Source organism: Aythya ferina (assembly GCF_964211825.1).
Source record: "Aythya ferina genome assembly, chromosome: 6".
NCBI lineage: Eukaryota > Metazoa > Chordata > Aves > Anseriformes > Anatidae > Aythya > Aythya ferina.
Window position 1 is genome coordinate 14,073,119 of NC_140303.1, and position 27,984 is coordinate 14,101,102.

Genomic DNA, 27,984 nt, shown 5'->3' on the forward strand with positions numbered 1-27,984 from the left:
TGGGCCCCTTCAGAGGGCAATATACCTGTAATGCGAGATGAAGAGAGTAAGAAACGTGTTTGTCATAAGCACTGCACCATTTGGTGAAGAGATGGTGCTGCTTTAGATTAAAGCAAAAATGAAAAGGGGCTTCAGAGTCTGTGTCCTTCTTTAACAAATCTATATTGTGGCAGTTTTTACTCACTTGAGTTGATGGGATAGAAGAAAAATGCTACACGTACTGTGAGGATAACTGGTTTCTACAGCCATTTTTCTTGTGGCTGAGACCATGATGCTCCAGTCTTAAGAAGTAAACATGACAAGCAGCAAACATACCTTTATAAATAATACTCTTTGCTCAAATATATCCTGCTAAGAAAAAATATATTCTGGACCAAGTAAGATTTCCAGCATGTACAAGTATCACAGGACCAGGGTGACCCTAATATAAAAGAAGCAGGGAAGTGATTTTTTTTGATTTCTGTATAGTTTTTGAATGAGTAAATTATGTGAATACATGCAACAAAATATATTTTCCTTTATTCTTGTAATTGAAAGCTCACATTTCCTTTTTTGTACAAAAATGGATGCAACTATAACACAGTATGATTATATCTCCTGTAGCAGCTTCTTTCCTAATCCTCTTCCAAATCCCTTGCATACAAAGATAAATTCTGACAATCCTGACATTAGGATTATTCGTGAAGTAAAACATAAGCTGTAATCTTTATGAAGCTGCCTGCCACTCAGAATTATGGCTGAGTATCTGAGCATATCCACATTGCAGGGACCCACTGGGGCTCATCCTGTGCACGATGGACTGCAGATAGCAGCTGCGCAGATGCTTCTTGTAAATTGTCATTCACAATCACTTGATCAAAAAACTGACCAAACTGATCTTCCATTTTCTTAGCAGAATCCTCCATCTCCTGTAAATCTTCTTCCTGTGACATACAATAAATTCATAAAGCTCTAGTATCATATAAACATATTTGCATGGCATCTGCAGAACTTGGGCCACATAAACAAGAGGCTCCAAGCCTCTGAAACGCAGTCAATTGCCATATCTTTCCCAATGAACTATCTTGTGTTTCAGCGTGTTCCATTTGCTCCCAAAAGCACCATGTTCTAACATTTTATTTCCCCAACTTTCATGTTTCTTCATCATTTTAATTATGATTTATTTTTATCTACAGTTATACACTTTCTCCAATACTTTAAGATCCTAAACTGGATTATTTTCATGGAAACAGTGGTGACAAATGCACTAGACGCATTGTAAATACAAGCTATATATTTCCTACAAGCAGGATTTGTGTTTTATCTAAAGAACTCACTGTGGAATTGGTACCAATACTGTAATACACTACACAGTGTTACTATATATAACACACCAATACATTAAATATTTAAAACATGGAAAAAAATTTGATTAAATCACTGAAATGAAGTACATTCTATCTACACAATTCAATGCAAACAGTAAATGTGTTGAGTCATGTCTTGTTAAAAGGCAGTTAGTTAAAACAAAAAAATATACCAAATAGCCTCCTTGTTTAAAGGTGTTTGATGCAAATGCCTCAATAACCTACATACAAATTACAACCCCTCTACTTCAAAGAAAATTTAGAGAAAAAACAAATAAATGGACAAAAAGAACTTAGATATGACCCTCAATACACTTTTTTTTTTTCTTTTTACAGAAAATTATTACCTAGTAACATAGTAAAATGCATTATGTTCTGAAGTGTAGTAAATTGTGTCTCTTCAATTTCTAAATCTCACCTTGAATTTCATGTTCACATAATAATCTGTAATGATCCTGGCATTTTTACGAGTTTGCCTCATGCAGCTTATGCTGGATGGCTTGATGAATATAATATAGGGCTTCAATTCATGAGTCCGGGCTATCTGGATGCCCTGCAAATTATGAATAAAAAGAAGTTAAAGTATTTCAACTGTATTCATCCCAGCTTTATTCCCATAAAAAGCCAATTGTTTACAATGCACTATTATCTCCAGACCTAGCAGTAATCTTTTCCACGAACACCTACTTTAAAATGACCTCACTAATAATCCCCAGAGCAGACATTATTAAGCAAGTATAGCATACTGGTTGTTTAATTCTGCTTGGTAACCTTATTAGGAGATGCTTTCAATGCCAGTCAGTGTCTGGACATTGTCATTAACAAATCAACAACATTAAAAATGAATGTTTTTTTTTTTTTTTCCCTTTAAAATATCGGGTAGCTACCTTTCAAAAAGTACACCTTTACTCCAACAAAGAAAATATCCTGCTTTTGGTAATCTCTGTGCTGTGTAACATTCCCTGATGCTAGAAAGCATTTTTAAACTACTCTACTGCAAAGCAGTGGAGGGAACTGAAATAAAGAAAAAGATAGAAGAAAATAAAAATCGCAACAATTGCAGCCAACCTGTGGCCAACCTGTCAAAGGTGGCCAACCTGTCAGATTTAAAATACAAGTAGGCAACTCCTACCTCCCAGCAGTTACTAAAGAACAGTTATGTGCCATTGCTCCATATCCTTACTAAATATTGCCCCAAAGTCATACCCTAAAAACTGATAGTGGCACATATGTTCAAGCAACAAGATGACTTCTCTCCCTTCTCCTCCCTCTTGTTTATGGGAACTGCAGCAAAAGAAACCTATGGACAGTTTAAGAGTCAAAATGAAGACTGAAGTGAGGCCTCATCTGCTCCTATAGCCATTTGGATTTTGAACACCCCCAAGAGGTAATGTAACTTAACTTTTATTTAGAATAACACAAACTACTGCTAAACTAAGGCTCTGACTAGCTCTGTGTAAGTAGAGGGAAGTTTCTAGGAATGAGTGAGTTGTGGTCATCTCTTTACGTTCAGTTGTAAGTGATGCTCAAACCCAGCAGCCTAAACAGCTCCTAAGTACTAAACATAAAAATAACAGTTAAGTTTAAAGCTGTGTCCAGCAAAATCCTACAAGTCTTATGCCCCTTCTCAAACAGCTAACATCTGCAAACTGGGGACCTTAGATGAATTGTAGTCTACAGAGCAAGCATTCCCTTGAAGTTCTTGTATAGCTATTTGGTTACACAGGCCAGCAGCTTACTCACAGCTGTTAAGTTACTTCTAAAGAGAAAGAAATGCATGATAAAATTCCCTATTTTTGCATGATTAAGTTGCTGCTTTTGCTAACAGGTGTTTGGAGATTGCTAATGGAAGGACAAAGCTCTTAACTAACAGGCCTTGGAGAAACAGGAAATACAATGCAAGAGCTTCCACATGAACGAATAAGCCTTGCTGTAAGCAAGTATGAAAACTTTTCTGCATCACTCCAAATGATAATGCAGCTGTTGACTTGGAAACAAATAAACAATAGAATTAGGCAGATCTGTATGTACCTGTCACTGTAGTATTTTTCCCCACCACTAAGATCCATGCAAAGAATGATCTACTATTAATAAGCACCATAAACTAACATGAAATACAAGACAAAGCATCTAACAGTGTTCCAGTAGCTCAAGAGTGTATATAAAATTATTTTTTCCTTCCAGGAGATACCAGTTGTAGATTCCCTGCCCCCTTACAACTCACCTGTGGTTCTAAATCTATTACACAGATCTTCCCTTCATCAAGGACTGTTCGCACTGCATCAACACTTGTACCATACAGGTAGCCTTTGTATTCTCCATATTCCAGCATCCTGCAACAGTGGCAAGGAAGAAGGAAAATGGAAGAGTGCTTGAGTCTCAAGAAGGTTCTATTTAAAGGTTAAAACGTTCAGATCTAATCCACTGATCAAGAATAAATCATGATAAAATGTAAGGAACATTGCTGAACAACCTCTACCCTTTCTCTTGCTTGCTACACTGGGCACAAAATCAGGACTATTACAACTAATCTGAACATCTCAAAGCACGCATTTTTCTACTTATTTTGCTATTATAAATGATGTGTTCAGAGGTTGTGATTCTCGTATAGAAGGTTTTACAATGGGTATAGTACTAATAACTTCATAAATGGGAAGATCTCAAAGCACTTTGCACAGCTAAAGCACTGTAGCTTCTGGTGCTAAGTTGGTCTGTTTTAGTATAGAGACCATTGAAGCATACAACAGAGCAGACAGTTCTAAAAGTTTGGCCCTTACAGTTCAGGTGCTTATGTGATGCTGTAACTGCAAAGGTTCTGCAGTGGAAATGTATGTAAGGAACACACCTTTGGTTTTAGAAAGCAGCCCAGTTTTCAGAAGGGCTCGACTCCTAACTTACAAATGACATATGAGCTTGGAAATGGAATCACACTTTAAGAAGGACTCCAAGATTTATTATAGAGGAGCTGATTTGCAACTGCATGAAGAGTTTTTGAGACAACAGGCTCAAGTAATTTGACCCAAATTTGCACCAAAGATACAGCAAGCATACAGAGGAGCCCATACCCAAGCCCTAAGTACAAAACCATCTTTCCTTGGATTTGTTGTAGTTTAAATAACAAGAGTGTAATTTATCTTCGTTACCTGTGGCTGTACACCATGTTTTCAAAAGTTTCTTTTGATACATAGTGATATTCACGACCATTCATTTCATAACTCTTCTGAACACGAGTAGTATCTGGAAGTAGAGATGGGATGGAAATCAATTGCAAGTAAGTTCTTGTAATATTGTAAGTGAAAATGTGACAGCCTTCTTGAAGACACATAACAATATTTACACAAGTAATAAAATTAGTTTTTTTCATGTTTTAGTCCAGAGTAAAAGCATTGTCTTACTACTGGCTGCCAAGTAGAAAGTGCTTGAATGGGAGGAGAGTGGTTTAATCTGAGTATCAGCGACTCAAACCAAGAACTGCTTTTGAACTGGTATGCACAACTGCTTTTCCTCCTGAGGTAAAGTTAACTCAAGTTCATTCTGAAACATTCTGCAAGCCTTCCCACATTTACAGTTCACTTGTTTTTTAGATCCTAAGCATAATAGAGTTCCTAAATTTTCCACGAGATTCAGATTCATATATTGCATGATTGGTTTTCCAAATGAAGAACAAAATAACCACAAGTAGAGACTGTTTCTATGATTATATCAGAAATTAAGCTGTGTAAGTCTCATTCAAGACCAGAATACTAATAAGGAAAGCTGCAAAGCCTATTAAGCACCAACTTCAGATGCCTTCATTCTCATATCCAATCACTTGAATACTATGAACTTACATAGTTCACAGCCTAAGAAATATTCTGATTTCTTAAGCTAGAAAAGCTAATGTCATGATTAAACAAAACCACACAGTTTTACTGCTATGTAAAGTTCAATGGTTTCAGGAGCTGAAACTTGGAAGTATCTTTGGCTGATTTGCAAAATGAAGAGAAAGTATTTTAAACTACTTAAATCCTTACAAAACTAAGCAACTCTGACTTGCAGTAAAAACCAACCATGCAGCAAAGAGTAACAGCAAGAGATAGCCCTGACATTTCCTAATCACCACTTTTGAAAGGGGGTGGGGGAGAAGAGGAAGAATGCTACATACGAGGTACAGCACTTTGAAACTCTCGTGGGTTACTTGAGATAAGCCTTCGCCGAAGCTCATTCACACCCACTCCTGCAGGACCTGAATAGTTGAAAAAAATACCTAATATTACTGACAGAGGCACCTTTGGCATGCACAACTCTCATTTTCCAACACATTTACCAATTCACTTGTATGGGCAACATGATAAACTCATGTTTTTAGTAAACAATGACCTACCACCAGAATAGAAATCAGATAGCTACTTCTGTTGCTGGATTTCTTCACAAGTAATCACTCCACAGTTTAATCCTGTGGATTTCAAGTTCCTGAAAAATGTACCAGAAGCGACTGAACCATCTTGATGGATCATGGCACAAATTACTTCCCAGCGATACAGTCACTCCCATGAGGCAACTCAGCAATACCATTTTAAAGTAAAATATTATCAAAACTTCTGGACTTAAAGGACAAGCAACTTTACTAAATCTGCTTCATTAGGAACGCAGAACAATGCAGAAAAACAGATTCCTTTCAGTCACTAAGATTAAAGACTACTTAAGAGACTGCAGCCTGTTTAATATAACGTTTACTATAGCAAACATTATTAAAGGCATTGTTTTCTAGCTTTCCCTTTCACCCACGACTGAGATTTTTCCAGTCAAGACTTTTCAAACATTCTTCTTTGTACTGCCATATCCATGTATTTTTAATTCTGGTTGTGGAAATGCCTCCATGTTTTCCTAGTGAATTACACGTTTTCTCATTGCTTTTTTGTATCAGTACCAACTGAATAATAAGACTAAATCACTTCTCTAATAAAATGCATTTTTAACAAAAATGCATGACTACTACTGAATACTTCTATTTAAAAAAAAAAAAGAAAAAACATTCACTGTTTCAAGGAAACATGATGCATACGTTAGACTTTAAAATCAACAGTGAGGTCAAGTTTCAAACAATCATTTTGAAATGTTGCTTTCAGAGCTACCTACACAGTAGCCACTACCTGTTGCAATCAGGAGCAGGAAATCTCAATGGATTCTGACCAGGACAGTTTCCTCGCCTCCATTACAGGCTGTGAAATTAGCATCAGAAAGTAATTACAGCTTACCCACTAGTACAATTAGCCTGTTCCGGTCTGCTGGATGCCGCTGGTACCTAACCACCTCCTCATAAGGAGCTGCAAGAGCGCTGTAACAGCTGCTGGGGCACCGAGCATAGCACGACTGCTGGTTGTTCCAGGATTTCCTGCGACACAGGCGCATACTTCTGCGGAATCCAGCTGTAAGGAACAAAGATATCAGCACCCAAAACCACAACTGAAATGCAAGCAGCTAGTTCTGTAACCTAGAATGTCTTCTTCTAAGCTAAACATATGATGCATTTTTGAGGTGTTTTCTTAAACATTCGTTTGACTGCTGTGCTTAGTGTATCAACTTGATACACTGAGCATACTCTGAGCATTAGAAGACAGCTAGAAATGAGGTCAAGTCTCATTGAAAGCTACCCGAAAATTAGCCCAGAATTAAAGACCCCAAAAAGACACCCAAAACAAGCCCAATGAGAAGTTTATAGCCATATAAAGCATCGCTAGGAACAGACTAATTGTGCATTTTTTTTTGGTGGCGGTGTTTGGTTTTTATTTGAAGGTGTAGCTGTAACACTCTGCTAAAAAGATCTGGAATATTTGTTCTAGCCTACAGAATGAATCTCAGTATTTTACAGATTACTATGGTTTAGTAACAAGGACAAGTTTGTTGCTTCATCTTACCATCCAATTCTGAAAGCCTCACTTTTAGGTCTACTTTTCTAATGAAAGCACTCAATTACTCTTGATTTATGACAGACAACAGAACATTATGCTCTAATATAGAGAATCTTGAAATAAGCCAAGTCTAGCAGCCAGTCAAATAAAATGGTGATGGCCAGGTCTCAGTAGAAATCTAATGTGGAGAAGCTCAAATGGAGAAAACAAGTACTAGTATAAGGGAAATGACTTCCTGAGGTCTGGAAAACAGAGCAAGTAGAATTCAATTCAGTAAGTCTTTAGGTGAAGTGAAGAAACTTGAAGAAATTTGACTGAAGCTTCACACAGACATTTAATCTAAATCAATCCCCAAACATCTTACTTATCTTCAGTCACTGCATACCAATAAAGACTCGTTGACCAAATTCACCAAATTCTTCCTCTTCTACAATAAGAAAAAATTCTCATGAAAGAAAAAGAAGACTGAAAGTTTAAGAGCTAAATGGCTAGCAATTATTTCTGATCCCACATGAAAAGTGTTGCAATAAACAAACTAGTACTATGATTAATCTGATTTTAAAAGCAGAATACTCCATAATATGAAATATTCAAATGTGACCAATATTTCTATAAGAGAGAAAGTTAGCTTACAAATTCATATTGTTTCTAAGTTAGATGTGGAACTTGATGTTTTATTTTGTTCTAAGATATTTAGATACCAGACAATGTTTCTAAATACTTCAAGTACAACCAGAACTCTGCGTAATTTAAGCTTCACAGATTAAACCTAGCTTAGAAGAATTCTTTAATTATAATGTTAAAATAACCAATAATTTAACAGCTTAAAACAAGAAATAAAAAATAAATACACAAGTCAATTTCTCTGCCCAATAGCATATTTGGAAAATGCAATACACATCTGCTTAGATCATTCAGGTAGAATGAAAACTATTTTTTTAATCATCTTTATCTGTACCTCAATATCACAGAAAAATCTGTTTCCTCCAATTTCTTTTGCCCCCATTCTCACAATGTTTCTTGTAATAATGTAAGCAATTTGGTGAGTCTTTTTTGGTGAGATTTATCTCTACATGCACTTTAAAGTGAAATTTCTTCTACAAAGCTCAAAAATATGAATTTCCCAGTAGATCAATGCTCTAACAGTTTAAAAGCAATTTTATTAATGTGATTTGAAGGCACTTAAAAATGGTGATGGTGTTCACATTTCTCTTCAAAAAGGACTCTTAATTTTCCCTAATTGTGCATTTAGTTATCCAAGCTGTGTATTGCCTTTATTTAGGCCTTGCTAAATCAAGAATGAGATACAGAAGACATAAGCATAGGCCTTTTTTTTTTTTATCTTCATTTATTTTGAGCTATTATTCACATCTTTTTTTAAGGACTTCTACTTTATCTACCCTCTGTTCTGTGGTATGGAGTGCAGCATGGAGTCCTACAGTGAACAAGCAAATCAGGTATCAGCTATCCTAAGTGGAGTGTAGTTCCTGGTAATGCAATAAGCTCTGTTAAATTCTAAAAGCCTACTCCTTACAGGAAATAGGGAGGAAAGAAAAGTTAGTGTTACCTTCTTTAAGCTCCTCTGAGCGTTCAAACAAAAGACAGATATAGAACAATTAGTAAAGACTGTTTCCTCAAAATTAAGATGAAAGAAACTAACCAGCATGACCCAAAGCTTTTGGAACTTTGGAGAAAGGGTATTGCAGACTTTAAATCCAAAAAGCACCCAATGAAGCATGAATATTCAGTTCCCAAAAGACATTCAGCTACAGCACCTACTTCAGTAATCGTACTTGCAAAATATCTCACAAAGGTGTCCAGCTACTTGTTAAAGTAAAATGAAGGATAGAAAATACTTGATTTTATTCCTGTCTACACACAGCAGAGAGCTGACTCAGCAGTGAGTACTGAATAGGATTTGCAAGTGTAATCCCCAAATGCAATTATCACTAATGTCCTAGTCGGAAAAAAAAAAGGTCTTGTAGACCTGCTGGTTCTGTGTTAAAAGCTTTGGGCACTGCTTAAGAGGTGGAAGAAAGCCATCTGTGATAGGAGAAAATCCTACTGGCAAGTCAAATGGAGATTAGTAGCAGGAAAAGTAAGGTGGAATCACATTTTGTCCACAAGATTGCCAAATATCTCAAACAAGAAGTTTAGCAGTAGCAGATTTATTTTAGTGGAAAACTGATTTATTTCAGAACATTTAAGTTTTGCAAAAATCTGAATATGTAGTATGTAGCTTTTCCCTACAAGGACCAGCTTCATTAAAAAACACCACAGATTGACTGTCTTATCTTATGCATAAAGCATTAATTTCATAAAAGCATTTTGTTGATTGTGTGCATGTTTGGTATGCAAGAAACAATTCAGAACAGCTTTCTTCTCTACCACATCAACAGCTCCTACAGACACCGTGGAGTCAGGCCTTCTGTCACACTCAGTAAATCCCATTATCCTTTCTGACATCAATGCAGCCCCTGCTGTCACAGCTTGCACAGGTATAACTAATTAAGATTTGATATATGTATCTGTTACTGATGCATAAGAAACACAATTGCATTGCCTCTGTAGAATAACAGAATAAAAACTTTACTGCTAAGGTAATCTGAGAGGAAGAAAAGACTTAAGCCAACAGGATTTTACAGAATGGCCTTTCAAGCCAAAATGGCTTTTAGAACTAGAATAGTATTCTTGTTTTTGCCATCTGTTCTTTGTTGTTGCTGTTAATTTTAATCCGCTTGCATTTCTGTGGACACACTTCTCACAGCAAAACAATAGCCAGGAATTTTGTTAGGTCAGAGGAACTTACCAGACTCAAATGTTTCTTCATCTTTTTAGAAATCCAGAGAGCAAAGATATTAAAAAATAATTAAATAAGTATTTTCCTCCTATAGATCTTCATAATCAGAAATTAATTTTTCAGGCTCCTATCAGTCTGTCTCAAACACAGTTTTCCTCACTTCCTTCTACACTGAGGTGGCTAAAGTGCAGCTTGCCATTCCTGAATTAACTGTCTGGTCTCTCTCCAGTCTGTCTTCTGGAAATCTGTTTAGAAACCGAAAACATTTGTTCTCCAATAGCATAACACACAGTAAGTGGATGGGTGTAGGAATCGGAGGACTCTTCATACAGAGTCTGCATTGTGTTGTTTTTTTTCTTGTGCGTGTGACTGCAAATCCACGGTACCTACTTCCATGTGAGGCAGGCATTTTCATATCCCCTGCACAACACCAAAGGGGACTCAGGCTCATCTGAGCCTACAGTTAACGATGTGACAGTGACCGCATCCTTACCCTCCAGTTAAGGATGTGAGGGAACTGAGGCCACCATGTTCAAGACACGCTATATGAGCTGTGCCACTTTATGTAAATAGTACTTGCTCCCTAAATAACTATTCTTGCTCGGTTCCTAAAACTGTATTTACCTCAGATCACACACTGTACAAGCAATTGTGTGGGTACTCAAAGATTACAATAATATCTAGCATGAAATCTAGAACAGACAAAAATTATGTTAACATTACACAGCCCAAACCTGAATCAAACAAGCTGGACCTCAAATATGTTTTTTTGAGTGGTCCCTCATTTCAGCACAATACCTCACTGTAAACGATCATTCACAGTATGCCAGAAGTGCAGAAAGCCCATTTTAATACACTATCATGTTTCCGAAGTAAAAAATAAAATAAATTCTACAACTAAGTTCACTTTAAGAATGATTCTCTTTACCTGGGAAACAAAACCACACTTTGACTAGCTACTACTTTGAAGTAAACAGAATCATCTCAAGTGAATTCAGTTACCTGTTTCCACACACTTCTCATCAATCTGCATGTCATCTTCTGCAGATCAACACAAGAAGAAAAAAAAGTTATGCGAATCAGAAAAAAATGTGGAGGAAACAAAATTCTTACAGATCTTACAAGACTGAACTCAGACATCAGGAAGATACGAAGCTCAGATCAGTTTTAGACATCTTGATGGACTTCAAGCACTGCAAATCCAACATCATCACCTTTAGCGAGCAAAAGACTGCTCTTAAACCAGTGCTTTGAAGCATTTATGACCAAGAAGTGAACGTTTAATTTGAATTGTTTTTGCAGTAGTAAGATGTTTAACATGTCTGTTGCTCTCTTCACCCTACAGAAATCTATTTATTAAATATTACCATGACAGAACAATTTCCACTCGCTCTATTCTCTCTTATAGCCTGCGTGCACACTTTTCTAGTACGTTTTGCTCAAGAAAATGGTTTTGTTTGGTTGATCTTCAGTTATTTTCACATGGAAAAAGAAAGAAAATATCAATTCAGCTCCCTCTCCATGCCCAGACTGCATCAATTCATGTCCCTGAAATCTCATGTCAGGGTTTGGGCAATGGGCTCACAATACTGTACTGTTTGGGTGTTCTTTTCTTGTATGCCCCTGCAGACAGACCCAGCAGCAGCTATTTTCCAGTTGCAGGGCATCTGTCAACCATATTCCTCCAGTCCCAATAAACTACTGCCTCCATCCTAAGCATTTGCCCAAAGGTATCCTTTAAAGAAATACTCTCTTGGAGTTGCTCAGGTGAGCTGCTGAAGATGGGTGAGAGTGGGGAAAGCAGTTCTTCTTTCCTTAAAGCACCCCATCCAAAATCTCAGTTACCTACCAGACAATGCATAGCTTAATTTTCCACCATTAGAAAATGTAGGCTTCTTCTATTTCAAGCAAACAAGTCTTACACACAAAACAGGAACTAAGCGAATGCATGCAAAAGAAACTCAAACTGCCTTGCTTCTGACAACTTTTTAAAAAGCTAAGAAAGAAATAGCTATGTTGATTCTAAGTACGGACATGCAGTGTAGCCCAGGCACCATCTCATACCTTCTTCCACAGTGCTTACTGTCCAGTGTATTATATCCATTGAAGCAGTTAAAATGCAATAAAATTATTGTGAAAGAGAGCTCTAACAAAGCAATCAGTGTTATAAGAATCCTACACAATGAAAAACACTTAATCTGAGAGTTATCACAACAGGAAAAAATATAATTCTATGCAAGTATAAAGAACTAGTAGAAAAAGTGGTGAGAAAAAACAGGATGAACATTCTTTGTTGGGGAGTAAGTCAACATTTACAGAAAGTTAAGTTATAATTGGCAGAGGAAAATGTTTCTGGATTATCACCACAAGTAAACCCACAGGTAGTATAGCTTATCTTACACTGAGGAAAAAAAAAGTTCTATCTTTCAAATCTGTTATGTCGAAGAAATATTTTAAACATACTGCAAAGCATTTTCCAGTGCAAAACTGTTACATGTGTCTCTGGAAAGTCACTAGGCTAGTACCTTTGTCACTTCAGACTTCCTCACACACAATTCTGTGTGCACAGAGAGCTCTAGCTCTTACATATTTCAGAAGGAACTTAACTCTTTGCTTCTCTCAGACACATCCCAAGTACACTGGAGATAACCACCAGCATCAGTCCTCCATGTGATCTATCATTTAATAGGTATTTTCAAGGGAATACTTTAAACACCCTTCTGAAGTGGCTCCAGAAACAACGTCTTTTAATTAAACCAAATTTGCATGAGCTTATATTTCAGTATTCTGGGAAGCATAAACAAGACTTCTTCCTACTCTACCATTCCAATACATTTTTACTCACACATTGATGATTTGAGACAGAGGTGGGGCTGGAAAGGCTGAGACCACCAGAATTCTCGCTGCTTCCTGTAAAGAAATAAATTTAGCACAGTTAAAAAAAAAAAAAAAAAGGAAATAATCTGTCCATAATGGCATTATGTTCCAATCAGATTCACTGACTACGTATAATATCAATCAGTACAGAGCTAGTAGAAGACACCAAGAACAGAAATATTAACAGTGTTTTAGCCCATTGCACAGTGCTCAAAAATAGCAGACACACTACCATAACCATCTAAAGGCAATTTCCAAATCAGCAGCCCCAAAGTATTTTCAATTAACATGTAAGGACAGGCACATTAGCCATACTGTTCTACAGCCTTGTAGAAATTAGAAAAGAGCCTTCTGCTTCCAGTCTCAGTCACAGCCCGGTGTGATTTCAACTTCCATTATAAAAACTGCAGACATTTATATGTAGCATAAATCAAAGTTTATCAAATGGCCCTGCTTGAACAAGAGGGTCGGACAATATGACCTCCGGAGGTCCCTTCCAACCTTAACTATTCTGTGATTCTGTGATCAGAAGGCCTTGCATGGCCTTGTATTTTCCGGATGGCAATGTAGATGGGACATGGTAAGAGAATCAAACAAGTGTGCCACAGCAGTTTAACTTCTGTTTACAGTGGATGGTTTCAGAAACAAACAGTAGGATTATTTATGCAAAAAACAGGCAAGGAATCATTGTTTCTCCTCAAGCATTCCCTCACCCCTCTCCAACCTCCTTTTCATCTAGTCATGAGTTTCGACCAACGCTGAAGAAGTTACTCATACCTCAATTTTTTCATTTCATTTTTTTAATTTTAAAGATAAAACAATGCTCCTATACCATGTTTTTTAATATCCCACACTACTCCCCACAGCTTTTTTATTTTAAATCATTAATGATGGTCCTAAACAGTCAGGGCCCTTAATTTCCATTCAACTTTCAGATGCTATGCTCCATTAGACAGCTTTGCAACTAACAAAAAGACTATGCAACTGCCGTGGACTTCTTAGACTTGGATTTCAGATGGAACAGGTATTTTCAAAAGCATGTTCTCACACAGGTACTCTTAAGGAAGGAGCAAGAGACCAGTAAAAAGACGGATGTTTGCCATACCACCAAATCCTAGTGCTATGACTGGTAAAAGTTTTAGTAGCAAAAGCTGAATAACTGGATTATTTTTGGACTGGAAACCAGAAAAATTAAGGCTTCTTTACCTTTTAAGAAGATGATTTGAAGGTATAAGTCCAGCACAGGCACTGAGATCTGAAACTTTCCTGGCCTGCCACCAGAGAGCATCATTCTGGTCCACAATCTGAAGTATTTCACCCTTCTTAAAAGGCAAACCTGCATCAGCACACGGTATGGCAGGATCTTGCAATGGACAGTAATCTGCCATTGCTCGCACATATAGCTGGCAAACAAACAAAAAAACACAACAAGATACAACCTGAGCTTCATAATCACAAAGCCAGGTATGACTGCTACTTAAGTCAATTAATGACGAAGACATGTTCAAAAAAAAAAAAAAAAAGATCAAGCACTAATTCCTATCTACAGAACACTGGGGGAAAGGAGGGCTAACAAAGAAGCATTGTAAATCATGAAAATTCACCTCTACCCTCTAGATGGCTCCAAAAATGTCTTTACCTTTAACACAATTATATTTCAGCTTACTATATTAACTGCTTCAGGAGCAGCATATTGACATCAGATGAGAGGCAGCCACTAAGGCAAGTAACTCTTTAAGGACTGTGGCAAACTTGTAAGGAATATCGTGTCTTCACATACCAGGGCATCACATCCCTATGCAGATCCTATTGTTGCAACTGCTTACATTAACGGCCTGAAAAAAAGTGCATCTTACTGTTGTTTGGTTGCTGACAGGACGATCAGAAACTGGAATCAACTTGAACATAATTGTTCCCTGAGACAAGGCCTAAATGATTAAAGAAAGGTATAAAATATAGTATGACTGGTATTCAACATAACCAATTTTCATCAGCACAAACAACATTGCATAGCTTTGAGGTTACTATATAACATCTATATTACAGCTGGAATCAGGCAGACTGAGTTAAATAAATAAAAATTGTGGTGTCATATTATTAAGTAGAATCGAGAAGGAAACTTAAAAATATTTTTTTTAATAAATATTTTTTTAAATAATTTTTTTTATTACATCTGTTGTTTCTTTCTATGTTGTTTCGTACATGTGGTGTTTTTTTCATACATGTGTTGTTTCTTTCAGCCTGAATTTGCACACATTCTGATTTCATGAGCAGCTGTGAATTTCATCCACAGCAAGGAACCAATCTGAATTTTCTGTTATAAATTTTACAGTAGGCAAGGGAGGTGGAGGGCGCAGACAGGTAGGGAAGAAGAACAGCATATGGTTACTCCCCAAGCAGAAAAAATTCAAAATAGATTCAATACCAGAATATTAATAACTTGCTCAGGCTCAAGTCCTTCAACAGGAACTCCATTTACTTCCACTAGTTTGTCTCCAGCATACAACAACCCTACAGGGAAAAAAGGATGAAAGCAGCATCAGAAACATTTTAATATAGCTTTATTTCCTAAAATAATTTCTGAACATCTTCCATCTAAACCCATTACACTAATAAATCATGAGACTTGGAAACAGACCTTCGGAAACTCCTTATCACTTGGGTGCAGAGGGGGGCCTTGGGACCCCTTTAAATCTTTTATAAAGTCTTCAAACATTGTTTACTTTTACTGAATAATTAATGTCAATTATAACAACTCAAATATTTACCCAGCTAGAAACACACTCAACTATTGCCTACCATTTCCGTGCAGAGAAGAAAACAGAAGCCAGACAATACCAACAGAAATATTATGATTGTAATTCAGTTTTGTTTCCGACATTTTACATTTTAGTTCAGTTTCCAAAGGAACATGGAAAACATGCAATTCTAGGATGACTAAGTAGTAATGTTTCCAAGGAAATGTCATTAAGTTTGCTTAGCAACTAATGCTACCAAAATGTTTAGCTGACTAGTGTAAAGAAGTATTACTACATATTCCTCAGAGCCCTTTATCTTATGGAAGGATATATCTGTAGTCTGTGATTTTATTTCTCCATTAGGGAATGAGCTGCCAGTATTCATATTACATCACAGTTCTGGTTATTAACAATCAATTTCATGACAGATTTATGTATTCTTTCTGCCATCATCTGGAGAATGAAAAGCTGTATTTGTACCTCAACTCTCAAAATGTATCATGTTCATATGAAAATGAAATCAGAATCAAACTCACTGCAACATATCACTGTTTACAGTGCTGTCCAGTGTACACAAGATAAATTGTAGAAGCAAAGCTATTTATTTCAAAAAATCTTATTTCAAGTTTCATTTTGTATTATCTTGCTTCAAATTATACATACCACTTCTGTCTGCTAGCCCACCATTGATCACACGGGCAACTGTTATATCACCTGTTATCTCATGGCGCTTAATGGTGGCACCCTAGCAAACAAAGAAAAAAACACTGTTTGATCACTGAAGAATCTGCAAGTTTCCTTTCAAATCACAAGCCTTATCTCCTTTGCAATGACAAAAAGGCATTGAAAGATGCACCTTTTAAACACAACACACAGATCTAGCAAGAACGTATCAGTAGTAGTACTATTGCATTGTACTAAGTCCTTCAACATCCTCTGGTCCCATCATGCTAAAATAACCTCGATGACCTACTCTGAGACATCTTTATCTCAAACATTACACCTCTCCTTTCCCAAAGCAGATTAGTCAAACTATACAATGTTTTCAGCCTATAAGCACAAATGAACCTTTCCGAGTTCTTCCTCCTTTCCTTTTTTTTCCTTCTTTCCTATTTTGACCAAAGGAATAGCTCTTGGTCCTATTTACATTTTGAATTTTCCAAGATAAAAACATCTGCCAAATGTTCAGACCCTGACTGGACAAGGCTCTGAGAACAACAAGCTCTACTTGTCCCTGCATTAATCAGGAAGAGTTAGATGGTCTCCTAATGCACTTTCCAACCTCAACAATTCTTGTGATTCTCTGATTCTGTACCAGCTAGACAAGTATGCACACAATCTCTGTGACATTCCTAGGGAAAAAGAAAACAACACAACAATATGCATGTGATGTATTATGCAATACTTGAGTAAGATAAAGTAATTTGACAGACATCAGAAAACTGCCTACCAGAGGTTGGTTGTTTTTCACTAAGCAGACAATCCTCATGGCTTCCTCATTTTCAGGTATGTTGTCTGGCAGTGGTGGAAGCGTTGGTTCAAAATCTTTTTGGGCCACAGTATCATGAGCAGATAGCATGGCCTGTTACAAAAAAAAAAAAACACATCAGCAAAGATCAGACAACAGAATAGATTTTTATCTGTGATAGGTCAGGAAACAGAAATCAGAGACTAAGTTCTCAAGTAGACATAAGTCCCTCTCGCACCTTGACAACTTCTTCTTTCCACTTGGAAATTTAAACTGTGAAAGAAAGTTTTAAGAACAGTTCCTCTCTTTACTTCCCCTAGAAAATTTACAAAAGATGAAACATTTCTATTTGGAGCTCTAGGGTAAGAACACAAGTTACATGCCACAAACTTTGCTTTTATAGGTCTGTATCAACTGCTCAGAATTTAACTTCGTAAGAAACATCTCTCTCAAATGTAGTCCCTAATAAAATGCAGCACGCTGCAGCTGGTGCTTCAGATACAGTCCTCATCTTTATTCTCAACTAGGTTAGCTCATAACTAGGAAACTAAGCCTCTTCTGGGTCCTTTGCCAGTCTCCATGAGCAGCTGTCCATCTGTTTCCATTCCCATTCCAGATACCTCTATGAGACAACTCTTTCTTAAGCAGCACTTGCCCTTAAGTGTGGAGCTCGCAGTAGTCGTCTTAGCTCTTTGATCTCTCCAGACTGAGGGGCTTCACGCAGCAACTCTACCACCTGATAACATAAGAGAATAAGCACAGAGACTGGTTATGGAGGACAATAAAGTATTTTAAGATCTGCATATTATATGACTAAAGAGAAGATACATACAATGCTCTAGAATCAGACCATATTACCATAGTTGCACATTACTCAGGCAGGCATAGTTTAGTTCAGGCACAGTGCCATGTGCTCTAAATTAGCTTTTTATATGTTTTAACTGATATCATCATTAGTGTCAGTTTCTCCACTTGGTCATTAACTCTCAGTAATTCAGAAATTTAGTAGTTAATTATTAATTAGAAAAAATACAAAAATACACTTGTCAGGGCTCATGCAGTCTAGCAATGACAGCTGTATTTATTTCTTATCCCTCTAAAGACAGTTACCAACTGTTGAACATATGAAGAGAGAATCTTTCCCATTTATATAGTGTACTCACACCTGAGATAAAATATTAAACATGGTTATTTGCAGCTAAGTAAAACAATACACTGTGTACATAGTCTTACCTCACGATTCAGCGCACGCGCCTGCAGTGTGACAGGCATGGGCCTTTTTCCAAGGTAGTTTTGGAGGCATTCGTAAATCTGTTGCATGCAGTGATAGACAAGACAATGCAATGATGACATGATCTGTTCTCTTGACTATATAGGTATCTACACAACATGCAAAGGACAATACTACATTTCCAGGAGTTTCTCAACACAACTAGAGCCACAGAGCTTGTGATCTCCATCTTTAATGTCTAAGGGATCTGGAATTGATTCTATAATTAATGGTCTTTCCATATTATAATCCAGCTAGCCAGTTATGCTGCAGTTTTTAATTTTCCAATGAGAAAATCTGATTACACAGGACAGTGGCATGACAGCATCAATTCTTTGAGTTGTGGCTTACTTTCTTTCCCAAGTTGTGGGGCCTGATGAACAAAGTAAAATTTAACTTAAAATAAATTGCTGTATTTAGAACTGCCATACAAGCATTATTATCCATTGCATTTTTTTTCTTCTTTAATATGTAAGGATTTTTAAAAGCCTTGTTAGAACAGAATTTGTATAGAATTTGTCTTATAAAGAGATACTGCTGTTTCAGACAGAAACACCCTCCAAAATTCTGCTCTGTAACAATGTGCAATGTTCAGCTGAACACGAGATCAGCGTGGCTGAAACCAAATTGTATGATTTCAAACATCCATGCCAAGAAATGGGATACAAAGCCAGAGAGTTAAGAGCACAAAAAGACAGCTGAACAGTGCTGTGCTCAGCCTGTGTTTCCACACCCACAGCCTTGGTACAGGCATGTCAAGTAATGACTTTAGTGTCTAGGACACTATAAAAGAGAAAACTTTTTTTTTTATCCTTAAAGCAAAAGTGGTTTTGTTCACCTTGACTGCTGCTGTTAGTCCCAAGATTAGGATTGGTAGCAGTTAGTGTAATGAAATTTTTATTGTTCAGACATGGCAAAATAAGATAGCTATTCCCTAGATACCACTTTCCAAGAAACCTTCACCTTCATAGCTGAATATTATTTTACCTTTAAAAGTGCTTGCAGCCAGTGAGATCTGAGCAGGTCATATAACATGCCAACACCATTGACATCTCTTTTACAGAGCAAATTCAGTTCTTGTAGCACTAGGGTCAGAATATGAGACAAACCTGAGTCCAAGAAACAGAAAATTGCAACACATTTCAGTACAAATTGATCAAGCAAAGCCAACCAGTGACCCAGACCTCCGAAAAGCAACTTGCCTCAGTTTATACTTCCAAGAAATATATACTGATTTTCTGTTTGCTCTACTTGTTCCTTGCAATCAACTCTGTTGCATAAGATTTTTTTTTACTATGTTATTCATTAGGGTTAGGTCAATACCAACAATTTTAAAGTTACCTGTGAGAAAAAACACATGGGGAATCCCATACATATTGGAAGTCTGAGTTCAAACTCAGATCTCCTACTGAGAAGAGGCACGCATAAAAAATTGCCTTGTTCATTTTATAGGCTTTTCTTTTAGATGGCCCACTGTTCAAGCCAGGGACCACATCTTCCTGCATGTTTGAGAAGTACAGACATTCTAGAGGACATCACTAATAAAATATGTCATCCCATTAAATATATACTGCTGTCAGACACTCAGAACACTTCCCAGGAAACGGGAAGAGCTGTTCTAACTGTTCAAAAGTAGTATTTGGTCTGTTAGGAACAGTATTCTGGTACAGTGGGGAGGGTGGGAAGACAACGTTCTTCTAAAATCTCAAGGAACTGAAGGTAAGAGGTGACAAATAGATCAGATTTTATACAAAATCAGGTCTAGATACAGAACAGATTTTAGCGAGTGCATGGAATTTACTTTAACCTCAGCAATAAGATTAACTAGAAGCTTTACTTCTTTTTTTTTAATAAAAAAGTAACATTAAACACAGTATTGCTTGTTAAAACATGCTATAATACAGGAAAGATGTTGAAATAGAGGCTACTAGCATCTTGGTTTTAATTAATCAAAATAAAAATATTTCTTAAAACTACAGCTCATCCAACAGACTTACAATAACCAAGTACTCTCTGATGCACATAGCATAATCAGCTGCCATTATCCAGTCACCACAGCAAACCTGAACATAGAAACCAGCTCTTTTCTACTTATTTCTCTCCTGAGAACAATTTTTACAGCCACTGACAGTTGTTTCCTTTATCAACTCTAGACTGTGTGATGCTACCAACACTTGTGTTGGATCTGTCTTCAAATTTAGCTCCATTATGCAAGAATGTATACAGGTACTTCCTTGCTAAGTTTCTGCAGATAGGACTTCTACCTCTATCATTAGGCAGAACTGTTGAATATCCAAACTCTGAAGCCTGGTAAAGTACCTCATTATCAATTATCTGTTTCTGGAAAGCAGACATCTAAACACTTAAATAACGATTAACATCCATGAACTCTGTGAACCCTGACTGTTAGCTCCATAGGCAAATATCTCCCACAACACAGTTAACTTTAAAAAGATTCCTTTCTATAGGTATTTCCTAATGCCTAGTAGAATGGTAGTTTTGGTTGAAATACTTTAAGACCTTTTTCCTTATTACTGGTTACCTCTATTTGACAACTTGCACCACCTAAACATCTCCAAGAATGCTATCCCTATACAAAGTGGTCAAATAGACCAGTGCATTCAATACAGAAGCACAAATCTTTGAAATACAGAGAATCATTTCCTTCAGCAAAAAAAACCCTTGCAGTTATTAGTAACTCTTGATACAGCTGCGGAGACCCTTGACTTCATAAGCCAGAAACAAATGCCAGGTATTCTTTTCTGACACTAATAAATTAACTGCCTACCACCATTACAGATTAAGAATCATTCCCACTATTAGGTAATAAAATTTCTAGATATGTTCATCTCTCTCATGACTCACATGAGAGTCACATGTACACAGAATAAACCTTTTAGCCAGTTTTCCTTCTCCTGGAAAAAGAGATGCAAGAGTTGTACGTACCATTATCTTGACTGCAGATTTCCGGCACCTCCATCTTCTTCATTCCAGAAGATTCCATCCACTTGTTTAGAGTGCAGCATTCACACCAAGTAGGTTTCACAAAGATAGATGCTGAACTATGGAAAAGAGTATGTTCACATCAGAAAACCATCAGGTATTTTAAATTGATAAGGAAGTAGAAGAGTGGGGACAACCATTCTTATTTCAAGGGCACAACTGATTGCAAGCACAAACTAAAGGCATGTGCCCCAAGTGTTAATTCAGTTACCCACTAGCAACCAAAACAAGACAACTGCAAACTTACCGTTTTACTTCTTGGAATTGCCATTATTATAGACTACTTAATGCAGCAAGCTAAACTGTTCTGTGTATCTTTTGTCCCCCAGCTTTAAGTGCACTACCATGGAAAGTTATCTTTTTTTCCCTATACACAATACAAAATGCTTTACACAGCTTTGAAAAGAATCATATTCAAAGCAAAATTAACTATAATTATTCTAATTGATACAATATTAAAATGTAAGGATTCTGTGAGTTTCTATGGAATTTTCATTGAGCAAAGGTACAGTTTTGTAAAGAAGGGAACCCTGTTTCAATAACTTAAAATTTAAGGTCTTTGGAAGTATTTGTTTCACAAAGATTTCATATTTTCCTTTTTATTACCTCAAAGTGAATTGAAAAATAAACAAAAACCCAAAACCGAAAATCCACACCTTACCTCAATTGTATCATCATCTGCCTTGGGCATTTATAGCTGCCTGCTACTTTCAGAGAGAGAAGAAGTTATTTGCTAATCTAATACCACTCCTATATTACCTTTCATTATAAAAAGCAGCATAAACTACTTTATTTTTTTCTTTAAATTTTAACATAAGATTTTTAATTTTGTTTTTAAGAAGTAACGCAGAAACTCATGTTAAATTCAGCGTGGCTTGTATATGAATTAATTTCCACATGTAAGAAGTAAGACTTGCAAGATTTCTTCCAGCTCCCTTCCCTCCCATGAACTTCTGTGACAACCTATCACTACACCATAATGGTTCCTTAGACCAGAAGTGGAAGAAGGTCTCCAATTTGTTTCTAACAAAGCAGTAAGAGACTGTGTTAAAAGAAGAGTTCTCAGAATTCTCTGAAGTTGCATGAAATATGGAAATTAACCAGGTAACACATTTTCTGGCATTCACACAGTTCTGTCCTGACTGATTTCTCTGGAATTGTAAAATATGGTACATTTCTACATCAATGCATCAAGAATCCACATACAAGAGATTTATATTAATTCATCATCTTCATTACATCTTAGCTGATCCAACTTCAAATCACGTTTGAAATTATTCAAATCAAGTTTGGAGATATTGTCATGATCACCATTACTGTAGGATTACTTGTGAAGGGCTAAATATTTGAACTGGTCACTTGAGAAGATTCAGAGTACAAGTTGAACTGTAACATGAGTTAACTGAGTACCCCAGCCAACAGCAAACAGCAGTGTGACACTATGCACAGTATAATGCCTTACCAAAATCTGTTAAATATATGATAGCTTATCTCCCAGATTAGTAAACCATAAAGGCAGCCATTTCCCTATAAATTGTTCTGTGGAAAGAGAATATCAAAAGGTACAAACAGGAAATGCCTTATCTTGATCTGCTTATAAAAGCAGAAGGCATTACTGTCACTTTTACTGCAGTTCTTAATACTTATTTTTAGATCATGTTTACTCTCTCCTGTTAAATCACAAAACTGCTTTCAAAAGGCAGAAGACATGAAGGGAGACACACACACATACCCCTGCCACGAAAATCAGGAGATAACAATTCAAACATTTTATTACTGAGTATTGGTTATTCATTACAACCTACCTCCATAGGATGCTCCATTATATATTTCACTGAGATTCTAATACGAAAGATTTTTAGTTATATCTTCTTTCAAAAGACCAACAAAATATTGTATGATCCTTCCCCAGTTTCCCCAGTATCCAATGCAACATTCCAGTGCTACACTGCATAATCATTTTTCCATTGAGAAAGATTTGTTTTTTCATATTTTACAAATGTAACACTGAATCCTCCTACCACATATCCATTGGGAACTGTGTTCTAATTTATTTCCCCCCCCCAATAGTCTGAGTTCTGTTCCTTTAAAGGGTTTGCCTTCCCCTTTGTTAAGCTTTGTTAAATCCATCATTAGGCAGATCAGCTAAGCAGACCATATAAACCTAGCCATGAATACCTGTTTCTTAATTACAGAAGACATTAGGAGTAGGGAAGAAACTTTACTGTGGGATGGTTTAGACAAGAAAAGAGGAGTCCCTGCATTGTAAAATACATTCAAGGATTCATTGTACCCTGTTTTTTTTTTTTACTGAATATCAGCAATATGGAAACATAAATAACCCTCAGCTTGGTTGCTCTGTCCCATGTTTTTGGGAGGGAAGAGTCCACAGCTACAGATCCAGTTGTAGAAGTATTTACAAAGCCAATCTGTGAGTTACATCCTGAAAGGAAGCTTCTTCTGACAGCTTATCCTGTAAACTGCATTTCAGAAGCCTCATTTCCTATTATTACTACTCGTTCCAATGCATCTCTTGCTTTTATAACTAGTTACTTAAATCTGAAAAAACATAAAGATAGACATTTCTAACATTTGTTGGTTACCATGTACAATGGCTGCTTGCTTTTCTTTATCAAGTCCAATAGACACCCAACAGCACACTCCTAATTCAAAATCCTGATTAGTTTTGTGATAAAGGATGTTTGAAGACCAAAAAAAAGAGCACTTCCAAACATTTCAGACATGCTATAGAGAGATAGTTCTGATCTATGTTTTATTTTGCATATCGAAATCCCAGATTTAAAAGTCAGACATACATACATTCTTCTCGCAAAAACAAAGATCACCACACCTTCACAGATCACCAGAGGGGGAGCTGCAAATATATAGGGAAAGACACAAAAGACAAGAGATCTCTGAAAGCTTATTGATAGAACTAGTCAAAAGACAGAGTTTAACACCAGAACAGACAAGCAAAAAAAGTCAACTAAATTTAAGATTCCTGATTAACACTGAAAACTGAGTATTTTTATTGGTGATAGTTAGTGTGAATATAGACCTGCTTTGTTCAACTAGTGTTGCTTACCAAATAAGCATGTCACCATACTGACAGTCACCAATGATGTATTCTCTTGCAAAAAGAGAAGTTTTGCAGAAAGAACCCCTCCAGTCTTTGGAATACCTTAAGTTACCATTTAGTCTTACAAGCCAGATCACGTTTATGATTTCTTCTTACCTTGAATAGATCTTGCACAGCACAATGAGTCAAAATGGGAAAGAACTAAAGAAAAGTTATCCCGTACCTGTCAAAGAAAGAATATCCTACAACCTTCTACTTGGCAGTTATTCAATTTTTTTTATGAGATTAATTTCTGTTTGTTTAGGAGTTTTAGACACGCTGTTTTCAAGGTTGACCTCAGATTTCCAAGGAAAACTAAGAAAGCTACTGAATGTTGACTGATTGCCTTTGGGTGAAAGCCTTGGATACAGCTATCAGAAAGCAGCTAGGGTTAACAAACTAAGCTAGCAATCCTTCCTTTTTTACACTACAGTGTTTATGCTCACACTGACAGAATAAGCACTTAAACATCAAAATCTGTCATGTTTTTAACAATGCATCTCACCTCATTCATAAAGCAGTAGCTGTTTCATATTTTCACATAACAGGAAAGCAGCTTCCAACTGTGAAGTCTGGTTTAAGCAGCAGTCAGGAGCAACAGATGATGAATAAGTCATTACCAGAAGAGAAAATGAAAAATGTCTGGCTTATTTGAACTTCCTTAGGAAAAGGCCTACCAAATTGCTAGCATATAGGGAAAACTAGCTAAGACTACCACTTGTGCTTTCATTCCTTGAGGTATCTACACAGACTGTAAGGCCAAAGCTCATGGTCTTCTCATTCCAGGGATCCTAATAAATTAGATATAACTTCTTGTTAAAAGGCTTACCTGACTATCTCCCAGACAGCATTCACACATACTGCATGCAGTTACAGAAGCTCAAAAAAAAAAAAAAAATAGACATAGCTCTTTACCTGTTATTAGGGAAAGAACTGGTTGTCCATACTGAGTGCACCACGGTTTGAAGAGTCTAAAGGAATCATGTTACCCCATGCCTATAAACATCAATTATCCCAAATTTCAGCTACAGGGCCTACTCCCTTCAGCAGAAGTGAAATTCATTGAAACTAGTATCACACAGTCTAGAAGGTCTTACTGATACAAGATTAGAGCTTTTTAATTAAAAAAAAAAAAAAAAAAAAAAAACAAGCTAAGACATGAGTAGAATAATACACTTATTTTAAGCAAAGACTGAGACACATTCTTTGAAACCATTTATGCCTATTTTGACCCAAAAACCATTACTGCAAGTTTGAGGTGACCCAGGTTAGAAAGCAGACACGAGCATGATTTTTTTTCAGAAGTCACTCTATGAGATTTAGATAATCACACCCACATACATAAGGTTGCTGATGGCACAAAAAATGCCATTACTCTTTGTAATCAGATATATCCGACAATATGATTCCAGATGTATCTGACGATATGAATCATCCTGCCTCCCTCCAAAACAAAAGCATATAGCTCCACTGGTGAAGCCATTATCTTGTTTACATGGGGGGTAAAGCCACCAAAGTATTGCCTCCTAAAGCAAAAGCACATTCAGAGAATACATGAGTGCAGCAAACTGCAGTCATGTGAGGGAGGCAGCTTTACTTCCAGCTTCTCATTGCCAACAACCCAGTCTTTTACCAAACAGAAAACTGACAAGATCAGTACGTTGATATTAAATCAGTTCAAGTGTATAAGGCAAGGTAGTTCAAAGAACGGACTTCACAGTCATTTTTTTCTTCTATAGTATCTCTCACCATACAAGAGATTGTTCCTTGAAGTGCTTCTGAAACAACAAGAGTTGTTGTCCGAAGTGAAGCTATGTCCAACAAAATTAGTCAATGTATAGCACCTAGCATTCAAGTCAGATTATTTTGTAAAAGATTAGGAGTAAAGAAGAAATCTCTTTTTAGTTCCCACTCCCCATTCATACACATTTAGCTAATGGGAACTAACAGCTATCACAAGTTTAATTAGCTTTGCTGTAGCTATGAGAAGAAACTAATTTCAAAATTGCATGCAGGAAATTTATCATGCAGTACAATGGTTTCAGTACAGAACATTTTCTTACCTGTAAATACAGCAGATCACACCATGTCCAGCTCATGTAGAATTTCCAGAGGGAAAGAATATTTGTTGGATGTTAGTAAAGCAAGTATCCTCACTGCCCTAGCTAATCTACAGACATCCCCTCCTTTTTAATCCGCAGAAACCTAACCTTAGAACTACTCATTACCAGGGAGAAGAGAACAAATCCCCTTAACCCTTCTCTTGCAGAAAAAGCCTACTTTAAGTTGTCTCACATAAGAGGTTTCTTATTTGCAGCAACCTTCCTAGTCAATAGGACACCTAGCTCTTAAGGTCTGTCTTCACTTACTGTGCCTGTAACAAGAACGTGTAATATTGTAACCTTGATCTTCTGTTGCTCATTACAGGATTTCTGTTGCAGCAGAAGAAATATCCAACTTTCAGTTTAAGAAAATTTAAAAGAAAAAGATGAGGAAAAAATGAATTATCATGAAGTAACAGAGATTGAAGTCCTTCAGGTTAACTCTTTTTTTCGTTAGCTACAGAAATACAGAGCTGCTTTGTACTGATTTCCTAATGCATCACAGCCCACATAGGCTGTAAATTGGAATCTGTGTCAGAAGCACATTTAATCCTAGGATTCTCTTCATCTAATAACTAAACTATACATCAGAAATACCAAGAACATCCAGCCCAGACTGTCTGCTTTATATTTATCAGCACGCTAAATTCATAGGTGATATCACTACTTGTTCTAAGAGATTATGTATACAGATAGAACAAGTAGATATATTTTGTTTTTTAACCCCTTACTTTGTAACATTCAAAGTGAATGAAGTTCAACATTTGAAGTTGTTACATATTTGTAGCTATACCTCTTTCTTGAAAGGCGGGAAAGAGAATGGAAAAAACCAACCTCTTATCTCCAGTTACATTCTCGGTTTAAAGAAGAGAAGCAGTATAGATGTAAGGTCATATGAAAAAAGCTTTTCACATGGCAAAGCTTATAATTAAAATCCTTTCTTATTCTGAAACACCTAAAGACAAGTGACACTGATGCTGAACAGTTACAGTGAGAAAAAAAATCTGATTTTAATGATTTGCACTCTTACAAAAGGTGAAATAAATCATGAATCCATCTTTGCAGATTAAAATTATTGCCATGGGTTTACTCAGCTGTTTAGCATAGCTCCTTATTCAGGAGCAATTCCGCTCCTGCTGTTTTCTGTTAAATATTTTGTACATTTTGTTCAACAGATGAGTGCATGGAAAGATACCTAGCACAAAAGATTATGTGTTAGAATTCCTGGCTTACACTTCATTATACTCTCCTCTGCTAGTTGCTTTTTTTTTTTCCAAACTTTTTATAGCTCGTCTTTCATGCACATTATTACTTATCTCTCGCCATATTATTCAGTATAATTGAAAACGTGAAGAGGTCTGTTATCTCTAT

General features: G+C 36.6%; 1 protein-coding gene across 2 annotated transcripts; it reads right to left on the reverse strand.

Moving 5' to 3' along the window:
* Positions 1-499: 499 nt before the first annotated feature.
* Positions 500-27,945, reverse strand: MPP4 (MAGUK p55 scaffold protein 4). Of its 2 annotated transcripts, XM_084524355.1 has the most exons (21): positions 21,337-27,945; positions 19,378-19,499; positions 18,354-18,431; positions 17,776-17,856; positions 17,103-17,234; positions 16,316-16,397; positions 15,340-15,425; positions 14,771-14,842; positions 14,121-14,317; positions 12,883-12,947; positions 12,102-12,119; positions 11,040-11,078; positions 10,047-10,067; positions 8,805-8,819; positions 7,623-7,664; positions 6,584-6,754; positions 5,491-5,571; positions 4,490-4,583; positions 3,571-3,679; positions 1,765-1,899; positions 500-923 (listed from the first exon to the last, which is right to left on the reverse strand). In XM_084524355.1, exons 1-21 carry the CDS (start codon positions 21,392-21,394, stop codon positions 732-734), a joined length of 1,890 nt encoding a protein of 629 aa, XP_084380481.1. In that variant the 5' UTR covers positions 21,395-27,945; the 3' UTR covers positions 500-731. The 2 variants fall into 2 exon arrangements, with proteins under 2 accessions (XP_084380481.1, XP_084380480.1); XM_084524354.1 differs by lacking the exons at positions 7,623-7,664; positions 8,805-8,819; positions 10,047-10,067; positions 11,040-11,078; positions 12,102-12,119.
* Between the last annotated feature and the right edge of the window lie 39 nt (positions 27,946-27,984).

What these genes read in the sequence shown, in the direction of transcription:
- MPP4 (XM_084524355.1), bottom strand. Translation starts at nt 21,394, where the DNA reads ATGGAATCTTCTGGAATGAAGAAGATGGAGGTGCCGGAAATCTGCAGT. An exon ending in TGAAAAACAACCAACCTCTG is followed by an intron (nt 16,398 to 17,102) that starts GTAGGCAGTTTT and finishes TTTGTTTGCTAG; the next exon opens with GGTGCCACCATTAAGCGCCA. An exon ending in TAATAGATTTAGAACCACAG is followed by an intron (nt 1,900 to 3,570) that starts GTGAGTTGTAAG and finishes CATAATTTGCAG; the next exon opens with GGCATCCAGATAGCCCGGAC.